The 19,449-nt window shown below is 40.7% G+C and overlaps 1 protein-coding gene across 7 annotated transcripts in view; it reads right to left on the reverse strand.

Moving 5' to 3' along the window:
• LOC149322252 (COP9 signalosome complex subunit 1) overlaps positions 1 to 19,449 on the reverse strand; it is a 24,394-nt gene continuing 4,945 nt past the window's right edge. For all 7 annotated transcript variants that reach the window (XM_089537964.1, XM_089537946.1, XM_089537955.1 and 4 more), the window contains 13 exons: positions 17,088 to 17,180; positions 15,339 to 15,520; positions 14,915 to 15,079; positions 11,754 to 11,889; positions 11,372 to 11,449; positions 6,450 to 6,510; positions 6,098 to 6,183; positions 5,712 to 5,806; positions 5,063 to 5,168; positions 3,262 to 3,342; positions 2,984 to 3,121; positions 1,824 to 1,958; positions 1 to 1,094 (listed from right to left, as the gene is read on the reverse strand). In XM_089537964.1, the coding sequence (XP_089394090.1) occupies positions 1,020 to 1,094; positions 1,824 to 1,958; positions 2,984 to 3,121; positions 3,262 to 3,342; positions 5,063 to 5,168; positions 5,712 to 5,806; positions 6,098 to 6,183; positions 6,450 to 6,510; positions 11,372 to 11,449; positions 11,754 to 11,889; positions 14,915 to 15,079; positions 15,339 to 15,520; positions 17,088 to 17,180 (1,431 nt within the window). In that variant the 3' untranslated portion in view covers positions 1 to 1,019. The remainder of the gene's footprint in view (positions 1,095 to 1,823; positions 1,959 to 2,983; positions 3,122 to 3,261; positions 3,343 to 5,062; positions 5,169 to 5,711; positions 5,807 to 6,097; positions 6,184 to 6,449; positions 6,511 to 11,371; positions 11,450 to 11,753; positions 11,890 to 14,914; positions 15,080 to 15,338; positions 15,521 to 17,087; positions 17,181 to 19,449) is intronic.

The raw sequence follows: 19,449 nt of genomic DNA on the forward strand, positions 1-19,449 counted from the left end.
TTGTCTTTACAATTATGCTTTTTAATGCATAGGAAATAACTTTGTTTTAAACTAAATAGAATTAACAGTGTCTGAAGAAAATCTATTGAATTGTGAAGGGCTAGGTCCAAAAGTGTAACTTTGTCCCCAGGATAAACCTCCAATGGATGAACCCTGAACGAAAAGAACTGTGGTGTATTCAAATATTTAAATTATGCTTGTTAACAAAACACAAACTGAGTCTGGCCTGGGACCACTAACGCCACTGCCCCCACCCTTGTTTTTGCAAAGGATAAATAAGAAGTGGTTCCAGGAATTCAGAGTCAGGCAAGATTTTGCCCAGAAGCAAGTGAAGGCCCTTCCCTGCCATTTTACCCCCTCTTTTTGTGCCCAAGCAGGCTAGGAAGCTGCTGTACAGCACAGCAGTAAATCTCAATAAGAACATCAAAATTAGCCAAAACCTGGTCAAGGATGTGAGAACATGGCAGAGCATGGATTCTGAAAATGGGAAGAACAGACTGAAGTATAGCTGACCCAGAATAAATGCACACACACAAACCTTGCAGTAAGTGAATAGAAATTCTGTTGGGTGTTGCATGAGAGGGATTTGCAGGGTCTGAGACAATGTGTCTATCTGGATAAGAAATTCTACAGGCACACACTTGTCCCTCTAGTTTCATGCTATATATATATATATATATATATATATATATATATAATTTACTGGATGGAAACCAGAAAGCTCTGTTGGCAGCTGAAGGAAGCCAAGAGAAACATCTGTGTGGGAAACACCCTGGAGGAAAGACAACACGCACCCCAGCACCGCCATGCTCATATGTTCTTGAAAATGCTGCATCTAATGGAAGTTTCTGTTCTAAGAGGAGTTCTCAGACTCTAAAGGCATGCCCCTGACGGTCCTGCCCCTCCCACACCTAGAGATTCTGAAAAGGCACCAAGTGAGAGTTGGTGGCGCAGACACAAGGTACACACATGACCCTGGGTGGGGGGTGGGGAAGAGTCTTTTGATGATTCAAAGAGCTTCACATGTTGGTGCTCATTCGGGACTGGCTGTTTGCTGGAGTGAGTTCACCTTGGCTTCCTTCTCTTGGTGGAGACTGGAATAAGAAAAGAAAGATCACAGGGCCATAAGCAATGAGCTGGAAAGAGACCATGAGTTCCCACAGCAGCAGCAAAAGAGAGGGAAACCCCAGAAAGAACATATAAGCAGTGACTATGGTCACCTAACCCCACTTGAACAATCAAGGACAGAGGAGCAATTGCCTACCTCAGCAGTGAGCTGTTGAAACTGCTGATGGAACAAGTGTTTAGAGTTTTAGACTTCATTTTCTCCTCAAAGAATGGATTATCAAGCAAAGCACCTTACTCTGTTTAGTCTACAGAACAGATCAGCAGAGTGCTTTAAAACAAGACTGATTTGAGGCCTTCAGAAGAGAAAGAGCAGTAAAGCACAAGTGCCTCTTTCTGCAGCAGTTCATGCTTCCCTGATGAACCTTTCAACAAAGTTCTGCATTTGGGCTATGTTCTTCTTACCCTTGAACATGTTATAAAAGTGACTTTTTGTATTATTGAAGCGCCTAGGTTCTACTTTAAAAAAAAAAAATGAAAGATTTACCTCATCTGTTGTGGCCTACAAATATTTAAACTCTGCTTAAAACCCTTCAGTTCATGCAGAGAAATGGCTTGTTCTTGTGGGATCAACCAGCTCAGTCACAATGCTCTTGCTTATATTCACCCACAAACCATCTTCCCTCGGCATCCACTGTTTATCAATTTGTCTAGTCTATTGCAAACCAGTGTTCCAAATTCAGACCCTTGTCACTGACCTTCACATGGATCTGATTGCGCAATACAGCTGCTCGTAAAATCATGGCTTTGGCGCGACGCTGGAACTCCTTCCCCATCAGCAAGGACTTTTCAAAGGTTGTACTGCGCTGGTCAACATCCCGTGCATATAAAATCTAGGAAATAATGGGGAAAGTTGGTGGAGAGACCCAGAGGCTTTTAAGTGTGTTTAGAGCATCACTTAGCACAACACTCACAGAATTGCTGGTAAAAGCAGTAGTGTCAGGACACTGGTCTTTATAGAACATAGCTTGACTTTGTACAGTGCACCCGCGCCATATGTGGTGTTCAGCATACGCTGAAGCCATGCGACAGAAGCAGCTGTGGCATGCGCACCGCACTACATACACAAGCCCTATTGTCTTCAATGGGGCTCAAACATACACAGTATTTCCGCTATGCAGGGGGGTGGGGTGGGGTCTGGAATGGATAGGTTCATAAGGGAAGGGCCGACTGTAATTCCATTTAAAAAAACAAAACTGGAGAGAATTAAAAGTATTTCTAAGTAAGGCTTTTATTACACCATTGCCCTGCCTCATGCACATAAATTTACAAGGGGTGCTGCCATTGTCAACCTCTGCTCAGAAGCTTTCCATATTTTCCTATCATCAATTCTTTCATCTTTTTTTATTAACAGAAAACTCATGAAGAAGAGAAGATAGAACAGCCAGCACAATATCTTCTGAATACTGATGCTGGGAGCCCTCCACTGAAGCACCTCATGTTCCCAGTGCTTGTGAAGAAAAATCAAATAGTGGGTGGGGCCAATGCCTCCTGACCAGCTGGAATCTCAATGGGCAATTGGGTGGGGCTGATGGTGGCAGAGAGGTGTAGCTTGTGCCTGCTGCACAATGGCCCCAAATTCCAATCACATGCTCCACAGTGGCATACCAGGCTCTCTTCTGCCATTCTCGTTCTTACCAAAGTAATCAAAACATTTATGTGGCAATTAGGATTTCAGTCATGGTATTAAATCAAGGCTTTTTAGCAAGCAATGCAAGCAATGCCTTCTTTTTATGGCAGTTGTATTCACACATAGTTGCAAAAGGAACGTGTGAATTATTAAGTTCTTTATATCCCTTAACAAGTCAATAGAGCTTTCACCAGCACAGGTATTTGCATGGGTGTCATAGGTCCTTACCTTACTATGGGAGTCTATCCTGGCATTAATCAGTCCCTCTAAGATCAGCTGGGTGAGCTCATCCTCCAGAGCTGCCACAGTTGTGTTGAATGCAGTGGCCATCTTGCGCATGTCTGCTGACACATAAGGGCTGAAATACTAAAATAAGAGAGAGGTGTGGAAAGAGAGAAAGGTGTCCATTAATGACTCTCTGCACTGCATTAGGTGAGGGATGAAAACACATACCATCCCACTATACTTCAAACAAGGAATTGTTTGGAATATTGCATGACGATTACCTGTATGAGGGCTCGGTTTCGAATCTGAGTGTAAAGCGTTTTCACGTGGGGTGCCAGGTACATATCCAGCAGCAAATTATCCTGTGCAAAATAAAGATATCAGGTAAAGAATTAATAGAGGCAGCCTCAAACTAGCAACCCATATCTCTGATGCTACAAGAGATTCATGGATTCTACGAAACAGAAATACTAGGTGGAAATGAGCATTCAGCCTAGCCAGCAAAAATTACCAAGGCATAGCTTAATTTTCTTTAGGCGAACTGCATTTCCTCTGTACTTGCTGCTAGACCAATACTGGAGAAGACTGCTCAAAAGGGACAAAAAGTATATACACTTAATCTGCTGTTAACCCAAAATAGTTTAACCAAGATAAGCTTTGTGGGGACAGGTTTCTGCTCATTACAGGCCCATTCCTGTACTCCAAGGTGGGCAGCTACACAGGGATGGGGGGAAGAGACACCTTTAACTTTTGTGCTCACCTAGTGGGCCACAGCAGTATATTTGGAGCAACCAGAAACCATGTTTTTTCTGGTTTTGCTTTTTGCCTTCCACATGACTGGGTTATTGGAGAAGGACCTAATCTACCCTAACTGTCACATTCAAGCCAGCAGTGTAGTGGTTGGAGTGTTGGACTACATCTATGGAGAACAGGGTCCAATCCCTGCTTGGCCATGAAACCCAATGGGAAACATTGGGCGGGTCTCATGCTGTGAAAGACAAAAACCAGTATCCACTCCACTGTATATCTTATACACCGTGAGTTGGTATACACAACTAATTGACACAATGCAGTTATATACATACGTATTGATTTACTTCTCACTGCAAGTCACATACTCTCAGTCTCAGGGGAAGGCAATGGCAAACCTCTGAACAAATCTTGCCTAGAAAACCCTGATAGGTTCACCTTAGGATCACCGTAAGTCTGAAACGACTTTAAAGCACACAACTCCAAAATGGTTGGATTATTGGGGAAGATCTTGATGTACCCTAACTGTCACATATATGAAGTGGTTTGAGAGATTTTTTTAGTCATTTGGGGGTTTAATTTTCAAACACAAACCAAAAAATGTTTGTTTTTACATTGTTATCTACAGACTTGGAGGGACCGAGTTAGGTCCACAGACAGGGTACAATGCCCCATGCAACATTCAGTTTCCCATCTCTGATATAGTGCATCACTCTGGAGTGTATTTGTAAATATTTGGATACTGTCCCATAATAAAGCCCGTAAATGTAGCAAATAATTTACATACAAAACAGAATACAAAACCATAATGCAAAAGCAACATAGAATATAAAAAATCAAAATTCAGAGATTTTAAAACTGACAAGACTAAATTACATTAATTAGAGAGTAAGCAGAAAGATCTTCACTTGGTGTTGAAGGGATGGCACCAAGTGAGCCTATCTGGGAATGTCGGTTCCATAACTTAGCAGCCAGTCATTTTACCTTCCTTGGCAGGGCAAAGAAGATCTTAAGGTTCAGGTAGGTACTTACAGAAGAAAGCAGTGTTTTAGATAGCCTGGTCCCAAGTCATTTAGAGCTTCAAAGGTTGAAACCAGCACTTTAAATTTGGCCTAGGAATGAGTGCAACTGACAAATGTCAGGCATAACATGGCCAAATCACCCAGTATCAGCCTGTCACTCAGTGCCTTTCTTGCTCTGCCATGTGTTTAATACTTCTGTTTTGAAGAGTAAATTTACCTAGCAGGGAAAGGCTCTGAACTCCAGAACTACAAATTCTACTATAGGCCCTTCTCAACATACACAGGGAAAGCTCAAATCCACAGAACCTACCTTCATTTCATCCAGCATCTTGAGACATGAGGCATATTTAGACTCATAGAACTTGAATATGATGTCACGCACCTGCGGTTCCAGCTCCAGGAAGAGTTTGAAGGAGCTGCAAACACAGAAGGAATCAGAACCCAAGAGAACCCATTTCCTACATCTCCTCCAAACAGACCAGGATTGTAGAACTGCAGAATTATACAGCCATCTGCTGTGAGAATCCCAGAAGGCTGGACTGTCTACTTCTAAGAGAACAGCTCACTAAAAGTGTCTCAAACAGAATGAGACACTGAATGTTGCTGAATGTTGCATATGAGCCCCCAGTTGTGGGAAAATGTGCCAGGATGAAACCCAGTCTTATGGATAGGCAGATCTACAATTCTAATGATGCTTAGTTTTGTGAAAACCAAAGATGGAAGAGTAACAGTGGAAGGAGATAGGCTGCTTAATCACCTCCCTTCTTGCTATTTATCTGCTCAAAGTTCCACACACTCCACCCCTGCAATGGAGAAAAAGATACAGGACACTTAAGAATGCAATCCTATGATCTCATATCTGGCAATGGGGCTCACTTGATTAAATGGAACTTGCTTCTGAATAGACTTGCAAATGACTGTTTGCTTATTTAGTGCGCACAGTCCTACAAATCCCTCACCTGCTGGAGATGACATTGCGCTGCAGTTCTTGACGGTCGAAGGTGGCTAATGCACACAGGCCACCATATACAGCCACATTGCTAGGGGAGAGTAGCTGGAAAAAAGAGAAGTGATAATATCTGAAGAAGAACACTTTAAGTATAAACTCTTTGACTTTAGTTGTAGACGATAGAGAGGTAGATATTCCAAAGTCCCCTTCTACAGGGTCACATACTTAAGAAACAGCAGGTTTTCAAGATATGAGAGAAAAAAAGAACAAGGGAAAACCTAGGTGTTCTCTGTATCAGTCCCAGCTAGGTTTAGACCACAATCAGGATCACATCTGATATTGTACCTCACACCAACCCCACTACTCCTCTTGTTTACACCTCTTCCTCACCCTTACCTCAGGGAAGTCACAGTGATCAAATGAGGCCAGCAAGAAGCACTTTGCTGCCTGCTTGTACTTCCGAGCAGCTAGTTCAGCCAAGCCTAAGAAAAAGACTGAGTTAGTCTTTTGTCCGGGATTCTAAGGACATACACTGAAAAAAACATAATGCTAGGGTCACACAGGATCCTAGGAGAGGAACTCCAGAACCACAGTTCTAGGGAATGTAAATACAAAGACTATATTTGGGTCTTCTTCCTACACAATCCAGTAACAAAACAACTGGTAGAGAGAGGAAAAAAGCACTACACATCTGACTAGAATCAGAGACAAACATTCTACCCATGAATCAAGTAAATCATCCACTCACCTGCAGCACACTTCAGTTTGGTGAGGATTGCTTGTGTCTGGCTGTCACGTTCTCCTCTTTGCTATAAGGCGAAGAGGCAGAGAATCAGCATGTGAGTAAGAGCAACAGGAGCAACTTTTTATCTAATTCCTTTCATTAAGCCTGTCTGAGGAGGCACTTCTGTTGTGCAATCTTCTTGACCTCCAGTGTGACCCAAGTAACTCATCTAAAAAGGTTGATGGGTTCACTCAAAGAACCAAACATGGAATATGTACAGAAGATATCAGCAAGCAGGATAATGAGGAAAAGGGGGTCTATGCTTATTATCAAGGGGTATCTCTGAACCCCACCCCTGTCTCAAAAGCCAGTACAAATGTCTTTGTCCTCTTTTCCAACTCTGAGGAAAAAGGAGTATACGGATACTAAGGAGGTGTAGATTAAGACAAAGAGATTGTATAACTTTAGAATGAATAAATACAAAGGTAGCTGTGCAGTCCACAAATAAGAACAAAACTCACAGTTACACAAAACCACTATTAGGACCAGTCAGACTGCCAAAAAAAGCATCCAAGTCATTCAGCTCTTCAGAACTCTAAATCATGTTAGGTGACATAAAAGCGAGGGTGGGAGAAGAAAGATTAACTTTAAAATGGGTTAGATGTGGCCATGAGCTAAATTTGTTTTTAAGATGGAGAATGCAGACTGAATGGACCACTGTTGGGCCAGTCGGAAGAAATAAAAAGTCTGCACACGTCTGGGGGTTTTGGTTGATCCTAATCAAGATACTGCCCAACTTGGTATCAATTGGGATTTTTTTTAAACATTTTATTAGAAATTTAAAAAAACATACAAAAAGTAAACATGTATACATACATTCATGCAACTAGAAACAACTACAAGCAAATAAACTTGGTACATACAAAAAAAGCTTGGTTATACTAAAATACTACACTTATTTACCTTCCGGGATAATATCCTATACCTCTTAATCTTTTGAATATTTAGTTCCCTATGTACATATAATAATTATTTATTCAATCCCTTATTCCACATATTCCTCTTTAATACTGTATATACTACCCTTTTCAGAGGCAATTAATGCTCTAATCAAAGACTGAAATATACTGCCCATAAATGCAAAGCCTAAACTTTCATTAAGTACTGCATCTGAATCCTCTTTTTTAGTCCTTTTTAATCCTCCTTTTAATCCACTTTTAGTGATTTTCTCTTTCTAAATATAATTTTATCCTTAGCCAATCTTCTTCCACATGTTCTATCGTTTTGTCTGTCATAAGAGCTGTGAGCATGTCCAATTCCATAGCTTCATGTAATTTTTTAAACCAATTTCCCCCATAATTTTGCATATATTATACTAGCAGAGGTAATAATATACAACACCAGTCTCCTATATTTCTTTTCTGTTTCTTCGCTTATGACTAACATCATGTTTAATTAAAATTAAAGCAGATGGAGAGGAATTTCTGCTTGCAAGATTTCAGACATTATAGAATAGATTCTTTCCCAGTATTTTCTGCCTTTTTACACTTCCACCACATATGGTAAAAGTTCGCATTTGGCTTATGACATTTCCAACATTCAGCAGTTCCTTTTTTGTATATCAAGTTCAATTTATTAGGGGATATGTGCCAATGGTGAAACATTTTGAAAAAGTTTTCTTTATAGCTCTGGCACAATGTGAATTTATTCGTATCACGACAAGTTTTTTCCCATTTATCTAAATCAATAACTTCACCAATTTCTTGAGACCATTTCACCATCGTATATGTAATTGTTTCTTGCTCAAATTCTCTATTAAGTACCTTATAATATTTTGAGATATGCCTTCCTTTTTTATCAAACAAGATTTCATCTATTTCTGTTTCCTCTAAGTTTATGCCAAAGTTTTTACTGTCAGTTTTGAAGCACTCCAAAAGTTGTTTATACAAAACCAGTTGCTTATCTTTTTCTCTGAATTTAATTGTTCTATTGATTTAAAGTCACCTTTCGTATTTAGTAGCATCATGTATGTCTGCCATTGTTTTTCACTGTTTTGTCTTGTTCTCATAAAAGCCTCTTGTGGAGACACCCACAGAGGTAATTTGCTGTAAAACTGATCTTTTATTTTCAACCAGGAGGTTAGTAGAGCATTTCTAATAAAGTGATGTGAAAAGTCTTTGTTGTCTTTAAGCTTGCTGTACCAAAGAAAAGCATGAAAACCAAATTTGAGCTTGACACTTTCTAAACATAATATACTTTCATTCTCCAATTCAGTCCATTCCTCTATTCAGCACTGACAAGCTGTGAAGTAGTAAAGTTTCAAATTTGGTAAGGCACAGCCTCCTTGGGCCGTTGTGTCAGTCAGTATTTTCCAGCCGATTCTCGCCTTATTTCCATTCCATAAAAATCTGGCTATTTCTTTTTGCCAAGTTTCTAAATATTTTAAATGAGAGATAATCTGAAGATTTTGAAATAGAAACAAAAATCTAGATAAAATGCTCATCTTAATTGTAGCAACTTTACCTAAAAAGGAGAGATGCAATTTAGACCAGGTCTCTAGATCCTTTTTAACTTCTTTCACCACTGAAGCATAATTGTTATGGAATAAATCTATATTTCTTTTCGTTAGATAGATCCCCATATATTTAACCTTTTTCTCTTTTGTAGCTGGATATTTCTTTAAGCTCCCGTTCTTCTTGGGATGTTAAATTTTTAGATATTATTGAGGGTTTTTCTTGGTTTACTTTCAGACCTGATACTGTTCCGTATTCTTGTAGAGTTTTCTTAAGGTGTTCTATACTCGATGCGGGGTCTTCTAAATAAAAGATTAAATCATCAGCAAAGGCTCTTAATTTGAAGCAATGTCCTTTAATTTTAACTCCCCTTATCAATGGGTCTGCTCTTACTGTATTTGGTTGTTAAGGACCTCCAGCGTTATTATAAATAATAGGGGGGATAGTGGGCACCCATGACGGGTGCCTTTCTCAATGTGTATATTCAATGTTCTCTCTTCGTTGATTATCTTAGCATTCTGCTCTTTATAGATAGCCTCTACTGAGATAGAAAATTTTTCTCCCATATCCATTTTTCTTATAGTCTCTAACAGAAACTGCCAATTGACCCTGTCGAATGCCTTTTCAGCGTCGAGCAGGATCATGGCCAGTTTCTTTTCATTGTGGTGTTCAAAGTACTCGAGAATATCTAGTGTAACTCTTATATTATCCTTCAAGTTTCTTTTCGGTAGAAAACCGCTTTGATCTCATGAATAATACAGCTTAGAATACCTTTTAATGTTGTGGCAAGAATTGATGTAAAGATTTTGTAATCTGTTTAACAATGATATAGGCCTGTAATTCCTGATTTTGCTTTTTTTTTTTTTGTTTGTTTGTTTGTTTTCTTTAGGTATCAAAGATATATAAACCTCTTTCCAAGTTTCCGGGATCCCGTGCAGATGGATATCATTTAATGTGTTCCTCAGTGGAATAATAATTGCTTCTTCAACCTGTTTGTAATATGCTGCCGGAAAGCCATCAGGGCCTGGAGCTTTATTTGGTCTCATTGGCCCGGTACAGACGGGCCTTTAAGCAGACGCCCCTTACTCCTAGCATGTCATCGGGATGCCTCAGCTGAGCAGCGCCATACAGATGGTGTGTTCAGCTATGACGTCACAGCTGTGCCGCGTCCAAACGCACCGCCACTAGCGCTTTGTGGCGTTGCAGGTACGTCACAAAAAGGAGCCGCTTCCGTGCATTCCTTTCTTGCTGCGCAGCAGCGTCTCACAATTTGGTTGCTGCAGCGCTGCTGCGGAGCAAGGAGAGGTGCCTCCCTGGCGCCTCTTTTTGGCACTCTGTACCATACCATTCTTTGTATGGCTTCCAATACTTCTTCACATGTAAAAGCCTGATTTAATATAATCTTGTCTCCTTTATTTAGCCTTGTAATTATCTGTGTATCTAGATATTCTAGTACTGTATTTTTCTTTTATCTTGATCTTTTTCCGTTTCTTTATACAAATCTTGAAAACATTCCTTAAAATATTTTGAATCGTACTTTATTCTGTTATTCTATCACCATTATATTTTAGTTCTGTTATTATTTTCCTTCCTTCTTGTTTTTTTAATTTGTGTGCTAATACCTGCTTTATCTCCAGATTCAAAGTGTACTTATCTGATTTTTTTTTCTGTTTCCTTTATCATCATCATTTTCAACTGTTGTAAGTTTTCTACTTGATGTTTTAGTATTTTGTCTCCTTTTTTCTTCCATTCTTTTACTTTCAATTCTTCTAGGATTAATTTCTCTTTTTTCTTTCTCTTTTTTCTTTATTTCAGACTGAATTTTTATCAGTATTCCTCTGATGACCGATTTACTGGCATCCCATATAGTTTTATTTAACTTCCCATCTGTTTTGTTTTCTTTGAAGTAAAATTTTAAGGTTTCTTTAATTTTTCTCTCTGGTATTTTCCTTGTTTAAGAGGTTACTCTATAGCCTCCAATTATATTCATTTTTTTCCATTCAAATTCAAGGATATTGGTTTATGGTCCGATATCCATTTTGGTAAAATATCCATCGATTGTATAATGGGTGCAAGATTCTTTGAGACAAAGAATAAATCTATACATGAGAAAGAATTGTGCACCTCTGGAAAAAAAGTGAAGCCACTTGATTCTTTATACTTATGTCTCCATGCATCTATTAAGTCATAATCTTTGGTTAATTTGAAAAAAGATGCAGACAGTTTTCCTTGGTTTAAGCTAATTTTCCCCCCGGTTGCTATCTCTCAGCCAAATCTACCTTAAAGGACTTGTGTGAAGGTAAAATGAAGGGGACCCTTCTACATCATGTTGTGCTCCCAATAGAAAAGGCAAGATATTAACTGCAATAAATAAAAAAATAAAAGCAAGGCCCTGACTTTGCAGCAATAGACATGTTGTAAAAAGCTTACTACCTCTGCAATTTCTGGCGTTGACTCTGCCTTGCTGACATAACTCAAGACGTGGGACCAGTTCTGAAGGTAAACACTGACCTGCAAAGAAACAAGGAGAGACAGTTCAGCACTGCAATGGGAACAGGGTAACAAGACAGGCAAGACATTCTAGGCCACTTTGAATATTTCTCCCCTGTCACAGCCAGAAACCACCAGTTGGTTGGAACCTTTAAGAATTTCCCTGACGGGTCAGCAGGTGTATATGTCAAATAGCAAGAAGAGAAAAAGAGGAAGAGTTTCATGTTGTCAGTTATGTGCTGGAATAAAAGCTGGCCTGAACAAGAATTCCCCTGGTGTCCCCCTACACCACCCACAATGGCCACTGATTGATACTGCTCTTTACCTTGATAACATTGAGGCACATGTTAATGACATGCTTTGCACTGGTGCAGTAATCTCGGGCTCGTGAATAACATTTGAGGGCATTGCTAAGATCCCCACAGTCAAGATAGTGATCTCCCAGGTCATCATGGCCTCTCCTAGAAAGAAAGGACATGAACATTGAAAAAAGAATAAACAAAGGTGCAAAATATCCAAACACACCGGAGATCAAACTAAGATATCTAGTTCTGATCAGTCCCCGATTGGCAGGAGATTGCAGCAACTGTCATCGTTCGGCCTCTGAGGGAGAGAGAAGGCTGGCCCAGTACCATCAGGGGCTAGCCTGAAGAAAGAGGCTCCTCCCTCCCTAACTGTCATCTTTCGGCCTCTGAGGGAGAGAGTAGGCTGGCCCAGTTCCATCAGGGGCTAGCCTGAAGAAGAAGAGCCCTCCCTCCGGTCCATCTGCCTTGGTCCAGGCCTCAGAGGGAGAGAAGAATGCTGGACCTGATTCCCTCCCCCCCTCACCATTCCCTTCTCCTTTTGTGTCGTGTCTTTTAGATTGTAAGCCTGTGGGCAGGGAACTGTCTGTTATCCCCTCTATTGTAAACCGCTCGGATTCCCAGTGATTGGGCGGTATATAAATAAAACCTATTATTATTATTATTATTATTATTATTATTATTATTATTATTATTATTAACTGGACAGCCCACTCTTAAAGCGGGCCACCAGCAAGGAGTGACTTTTTGCTGCTCCTTTTGCCAGCGGCCTCAGAGTAGCTTCCAGACACATCAGGGGAGTGTGTCGCCTCCACGCCACACCCCTGAAGGAGCCAGAAGCTGCACGTTTGGCCCATCTGTTTCAGGTCTTTTATATGTTGTGTGCAAAATGAGACTGTCTGGAAAAAGAATCTTCTTAGTCAGGGCTCACAGGTAATGAGAACACAGGTGTTTTCATGGATTTTTACAAGATACAGAATGCTAGAGAAAAAAGAGGGGTAAATGAGATGTTCCTGAGGGAATGAAAAGTCCACGCCCTGCTAGGAGAAGGCAGAAAAAGAACAGACCTTTCCGGGGTTGCCCTTCCCATGGGGGGGCAGGAGGTCTTTTGTTACTTTAATGTTTCCCTGACTCTAGGAGCTCATGGGAGGAGCAACCCAATTCTCAAGAGGATCTCACCTTCGCAGCTGGGAAATGAGGACCCAGCGATCATTTCTAGAAATTAAAGCATTTTTCCTGTTTAGCATTCCCTATAACATCCTGCTACAAAATCCTCCATCCTTTTATTACCAAGCAGCTCCACTGCTCTTTCCACATATTTACTTCATTGCAAAATACTGACAATTTTTACCAAGCACGACAATAAAGTAATGCAGCTCTACAAAAATATTAAAGTAAAATAAATGTAACCAACTCCCTCAAACAGCACAATATATATAGGTAGAAGATGGGTAGTAGATCTGGAGTTCAGGCAGGGTGAAAGGGAAACAGTTCTGGAAAATAGTTAACATTCACAAAGTAGCTTCTAGAATGGTTCTGTGAGCCTTAAGAGATGGAACCCTTTTTGTATGAGCTGATCATTCAGGTGACATTTCCACAGGTAAGCTGATGGCTAAAGTTGCATTCTTGGATGGGTCTACTGCACAATACTATCTACCAGCAAGCTAGTGAATGGTGCAGTGTAAGCATGTGCAAACCCACACAATTCCAAGAAACATGTCATGGATGAATATTATTATGCAGTTGGGGTATGTATTCATTATTTCTAAATCTGGACATTTTTGTAGTAGTAGCAAGTGTGGTGTAGTCATTTGAGTGTTGGACTATGACTCTGGAGACCAAGGTTCAAATCCCCAATCAGCTATGGAAAAGGAACGTTGGGTACTTACCCAAACCAAACCTTATGCTAGGCATAGTGCCTGCAATGGCCATGGCAGAGGCCTCATGGCAATGCCTGCCCTGAGCGAGGGCATTAGATCTGGCAAAGGTTCTTCGGTGGCTAGAGAGAGAGGGCCCCTGGTACTCACCGTTCTCCTGTGACTTCTGGCTGGCTTGCCTCTCTGACCTTGGCCATTTCAGGCTGTGCAGAGGTGATGCAGAGAAATCCTTGCCATGGCTTTTGGCTGGCCTGTCCTCTGAACTCTGGCTGGGCAGAGATGCTGAGGAGGGAAGTTTCCATGACTTCTGGCCAGTTTCCTCACAGATCCCTAGCCTTAAACAGGCTGGGCAGAGGTGATGCAGAGAAATCCTTGCCATGGCTTTTGGCTGGCCTGTCCTCTGAACTCTGGCTGGGCAGAGATGCTGAGGAAGGAAGTTTCCATGACTTCTGGCCAGTTTCCTCACTGATCCCTGGCCTTAACAGGCTGGGCAGAGGTGATGTGGAGAAACAGAGACATGGAGGGGATACCCCTCACCATCTCTTCCCACGGCTCTCATGTGTTGCAATGCTGTTTGCAGAAATCTCCTGTGCTCCCACCATGAAAGGGGGCAGCTTTGGAGGAAAGGGAGAGTCATTGGCAAAGCCAAGACCTTTCTCCAATCCTGGGAGCCCTTGCCATTTTAAGCCTTCTTCATGCTTCCAAGGCTGTAGTAAAGAAGCTGAAGAGCAACAGCAAACACATCCCAAAGGGTCTCCCTCTGAAGCCAGCTCCCTCTGTTGAGCTGGCAGACCCTGAGCTAGGGAAGCCTGGGTTAAGGATGGCCCTTCACCCATGCTCTCAGGGTCCTCTGCCATAGCCACCACCAAGAAGGGGGGAAAGGCAGGAGAGAGGAGAAGAAGGGAAGACCAAGAAAACTCTCAAACCGCTTTCGCAGAAAGGAAAATCTTCGCTGGCTCGAAGAGACACATCCTGCTAGGAGCATAGGCAGGAACAAGACTGAGGCTCAGGGGGGCTAGCTCCTCCCTATATAGGGGCCGGTCTTTGGTTTATTGTCCCTGCCTACAGGAGCAAATAGGAGGAGCTAAACCCAGATTACAGGAGGACAGGACCCTCTCTGCTGGGAAACTTACTGGTAAATTTACAAGTCACACTTTCTCAACCCCAGAGGAAGGCAAAGGCAAAGGGGAAAAAAACCCTCCTGAATAAATCTTGCCAAGAAAACCCCAAGATAGCGTCACCATAAGTTTGAAATGACTTGAAGGAACACAACAACAACAACAACAACAGATCTCCTTGTACATTACCTGATGCTTTCCTTGATTGAATTCCCTTTATAGTTCTTTAAATCGGTGTCTAGCTTTTCCAATTTGAGAAGTGCTTTTTTGCGGGTGGCCTCAACCCATGCAGTGTCTAGAGGAGGCGGCTCTATCCCTCCATCTGGGACAGCATCAGGTGTGTTTTGTAACTCTCTGGAAAAAAAGCAGAAGGCAGATAATGAGTGGTGAGAAGGAGCACAAACAAGAATCAACAGTATAGCAATAATTATCTATAAGCAGAAGTAAGTTACTTGAATGATAAAGGATATACTCAGTGTATTATGCAATTCAAGCTATGGACATTTAAGTTTAGTAAGCACCAAAAATGGTATATAGAAAATTATCACAAAGTTTTATTTCTTATTTCTCTACAGAGTCATTCAGCCAGTATGGACCTTCTCCATTATAGTACCTGGTGGCTTCAGTCAACTTCCGGTGAATTTCTTCATAAACATCAACATTGAATGTTCTTTGGACAAACGAGAGGGCCATCTTGAGGGCTTCTACTCGCAGCTGCGGGCAGTGGTCAGCAATGAATTGCAGCCGCTCTATTCTCATCAGGCCGCTGTAACTTGCTGCATACTGCTCCAGATCCTGAATGCCATAGCAGGAAGGAAAAAAATATTTAGGTTTCAGTATTCCAATTAGCAGGCTTGCTTAGTATACTCATAACCAGAAAAATAACACTGCTGTAGTATGGCAATTCCCATATTCCCTTATCATGCTGCCTATGCAAAGGGTGACAGGAGTTATAGTCCAACGACATCTGGAGAGCCACTAATTGCCAACCTGTGCATTAATGGATAGTACATTCTGTCCCTTTAATATTATGACCTATGTTTTGTATTCATTTTCTTTTTGTTTTTTAATTTGCTGGGCAGGAATCTATACACCTACTCTTCCTTTTTTGCCAAAATTAATGTGCTGGTTGTTATCACTATTTAATTAAAAAGGAATAACTGAGAACAGTTTGACACACATTTACATTCAGGATCAAGCAGTTCCCTCCACTGGCAAGTATCAAATAGATGTTGTAAGCAGTGAAAAAGTGTGCTGGTCTTGCCCTTGAAAGAGGAAGATCCAAAAAGGAAAACTCTATCACAACATTCTCCAAAAAAACATGGTTTAGGATAGCAAAAATCTGAGGACACCAATTTCAGGAACTTTTGCATGAAGTTTAGGAACAGTGGCAATCAGCCACCTTGTTAGGATGCTGCAGTAATGGAGGTGGAAGAAGCCACCAATTATTTGGCATGGAAGATACTGCAGAGCTGCTTTTTCAAGACCAATTGGGCAGAGGAGAGAGAAGCATTCTTAAATTCTAATCTCATGTGAAAGAGGTTTGAACACATCAACAGATACAGCCAGAAATACAAATACTGCTCTTTCTCATCTATTGTGAGTTCCAAGACAGGAGATGTTTGTGCATTTAAAATACAGGGCGACATTGACCCCACTACACATACAAGCCACCTGAAATAACTTAGTAGAAAGGCAGGACAGAAATCATTCTTCATCATCACCACCATAAGCCTGGCTTTCTCTCACAGATAAGATGGTTTCTTCAGAACTGTGGCAGGTTCAACCAACGTATTGTAGCACCAAGACTCCAGCAGTCCCTAGTTCAAGTCATACCTCTCCAAGAAATTCATTCCACGGTGTTAAGCTAGTCAACATCATTAAATCGCACACCTTGCATTTGCAAGATGAAGGATTACAGCAAAATAAAGTGAACTGTTTTAAACATTCTGAAGATTACTACTTCACACATTTATTACTGCTCTGTTTCCCTTTTCCAAACCCTATACAAGAACACAATCCAAATGCTGGTTATAAAATAAAAATAAAACTTGTGGTTTGTTTTTGCTAAATAGCTGCAAAGCATTGCTGATACTTTGGACACAATTTTCTATATCCCCCATATATGTGCACCTTCTCTGGCAATATGAACTTAATTCCTCTATATCCCAGGGTGCACAACCTTTGACAAACATCTGTACAGTTCAAACAGATAACAAGGAAATAAGGCAAAAGTTCAACGTTTCATGGATGTGGCATGTAACCTTTGCTTAAAAGCATGATAGATGCAGAATCCAGGTTTTAAAGTTTTTAAGTCTAAACAGTCTTGCTATCGTTTGTTACAGCTGCCCCAGCAACATACCAGAGTTGGGTTCTCCACCACATAGTTGATATCAGGTGCATTTTGTTGATCTTCTTGAGGGTCTACATCAATCTGCATGGGCTCTACCGCACCCTGCAACAGCAAAGTGTGTGCATGAAACAGAAGGCAGGAAGCTCTTTCCCATGGGAAAGAGGTTTGAATTCATTGCCAGATATACAACAACAACAACAACGATTATGATGATGATTATATCCACCTCTCCCCATGAATAGAGACAGGAAAGAGGAATAGATTAACAAACAGCATCAATTAAAACACACAAGGTAACTAGGAAGTCAAAATCACTCTTTCGTATTTATCCAGAAGATTTCATTTTCTTTAAGTTGTTAACCAACTTAACCACCTCCCATTCACCCATGCAACTTTAGCTCTCAATGGCTTTTTAGGGTGGAAAATACACAGGGGAGGAGGGGACTGATTATTTTTCTGAGCAGCAGCCATTACACAGAATAAAAGGCAGAATCGAAGTCATGCTAAGGTATTTGATTGATTTTATACCTTGGACATAAATAAATGAAATTCATCAAAACAAAACAAAAACACTTGTTTTGCGTCACAGTTCATTCACCCAAGTTTATGCTTATTTATTATCCATATATCCTATCCCAAACTGAAGACTCTGAGCAGGCATCCATATACTAATACAGAACATCCCATAAAATTTGATTAAAATCATGTAAAATATCATGAAACAGCTGAAAGAAATATTTAATTTTCTAAGTCACCACAGCACTAAAAAGAGCCATGTCTAAATGTTGATTCTCAACAAAAAAGAATGTCCTTGTGTGGATGGTGTTCTGCAATTCTGCAGGCCACCCCTAAAAGTATGATACATGCTCTTACCTTCCAATCATAGAGCATGGAAAGAACTGTTAATAGGAAGTTCCTTGTTAAATTTAAGACCTTAATTGGTCACATGTAGATTCTTAAGTATAGCTGGCACCATGCTATACAGAAATTTTAGGATCAAAGCAAAATGTATGTACAACTCTACAATATCATAAAAGACATAGCTAAAGACTTTGAAGAAGTATTTTAAGATACTATGAGTACATGAGCCATCACACAAAGGCCCAGGAAAACACATTACTTTTACCGCAGTAATTCATTATCTTGAACAGGGCTGCTTTTCAGGACAGGTGATTGAGAGCAGTGGTACCCAGTCCTAGCTCCCCAGATACTGTTTTAATACAATTTTTGTAATATCTCATACTTGGCCAGTGCTAGCTAATGAAGAAGAGAGTTTTTGTCTGCATCTAGGGAATCACTGAGTAATTGCCTTTAGTGCTCAATGAGGGATCTGTTGCCCTCCAAATGTGCTGAACACCCCAACTTGCCCTCCTACATCCCCAGGCAGGATAACACATGGCTGCATTTACTGTGGATGTTTTAAGTTCTAGTCCAGCCCATCTGGAGTGCTGCAGGTTGAGCAATGCTTAACTATCTTCTCAATTATTTGGTCAAGAGTGCAGACAAATAGAACTTAATTCATATGGCATGAATAAATCAATGTACAGTTTCTAGCCTGTACATTTATTATCTTCTATGACTGAGATGTTGCACATGAAAATCATGCACCGAAGTCATAAGATGAACAACACATGAGGGATTGAGATGCTGAATGAAGAGAAGGGGAACCCAAAATGTTTCTTGCTTTAGCACCATTTGGCCTAGAACCTACTATGATCCTAATCATAACAATTGCCATTTCAGCCTCACTCTTTGTAAAACCTTGACCTAAACAATATCATGACCTTAAGAATATGAGCCTTGTTACATATGATTAAAGGTCTATATGTTCCAGCATCTTATTTCCCACAATGGCAAATTAGATACCTCTGTAAAGGCCGCCCCACACACACACACACTCACACACATGTAAGCCATAGGTTTCCTAGATTGTTGTTCTCATGATCTATGTTCTTGAGAAGCCTGGAGTTACTTCAAAGTGGATCAGGAGTTCCTCAATTAGAAGAGAAATAATGGCAAAAATAAATTTTCCTTCTAGGCTGCTTGTCGACTATTACCAGTCTTCCCTGAAGTGCAAAGGAGAACACTGGAGATGAGCTAGGCTGTTCTCTTGGCCCCAGGAAGGGAGCAATGAGCACAGCCCTCTTGGCCCATAGCCTCTATGAACTAATCAATACAATGATTACAAGATTTTGTTTTAAAGTGAAAAGAAGAGGAGGGGTATGCTTAACTGATACCGTTTTCTCCCTCTCATAGGGTTCTCCCTTCTTATGCTTATGGAAAGGTTGAAAAGCCAGTTTAGAGAAAGAATAAACTTTTTATATCCTATCTTGAAAATCTACTTCTCTCACTTTGAAAATTTTTATGGGTT

Source organism: Sceloporus occidentalis, unplaced genomic scaffold (assembly GCF_023333645.1).
Source record: "Sceloporus occidentalis isolate IW3139 unplaced genomic scaffold, rSceOcc1.0.p SCAF_1, whole genome shotgun sequence".
Lineage (NCBI taxonomy): Eukaryota > Metazoa > Chordata > Lepidosauria > Squamata > Phrynosomatidae > Sceloporus > Sceloporus occidentalis.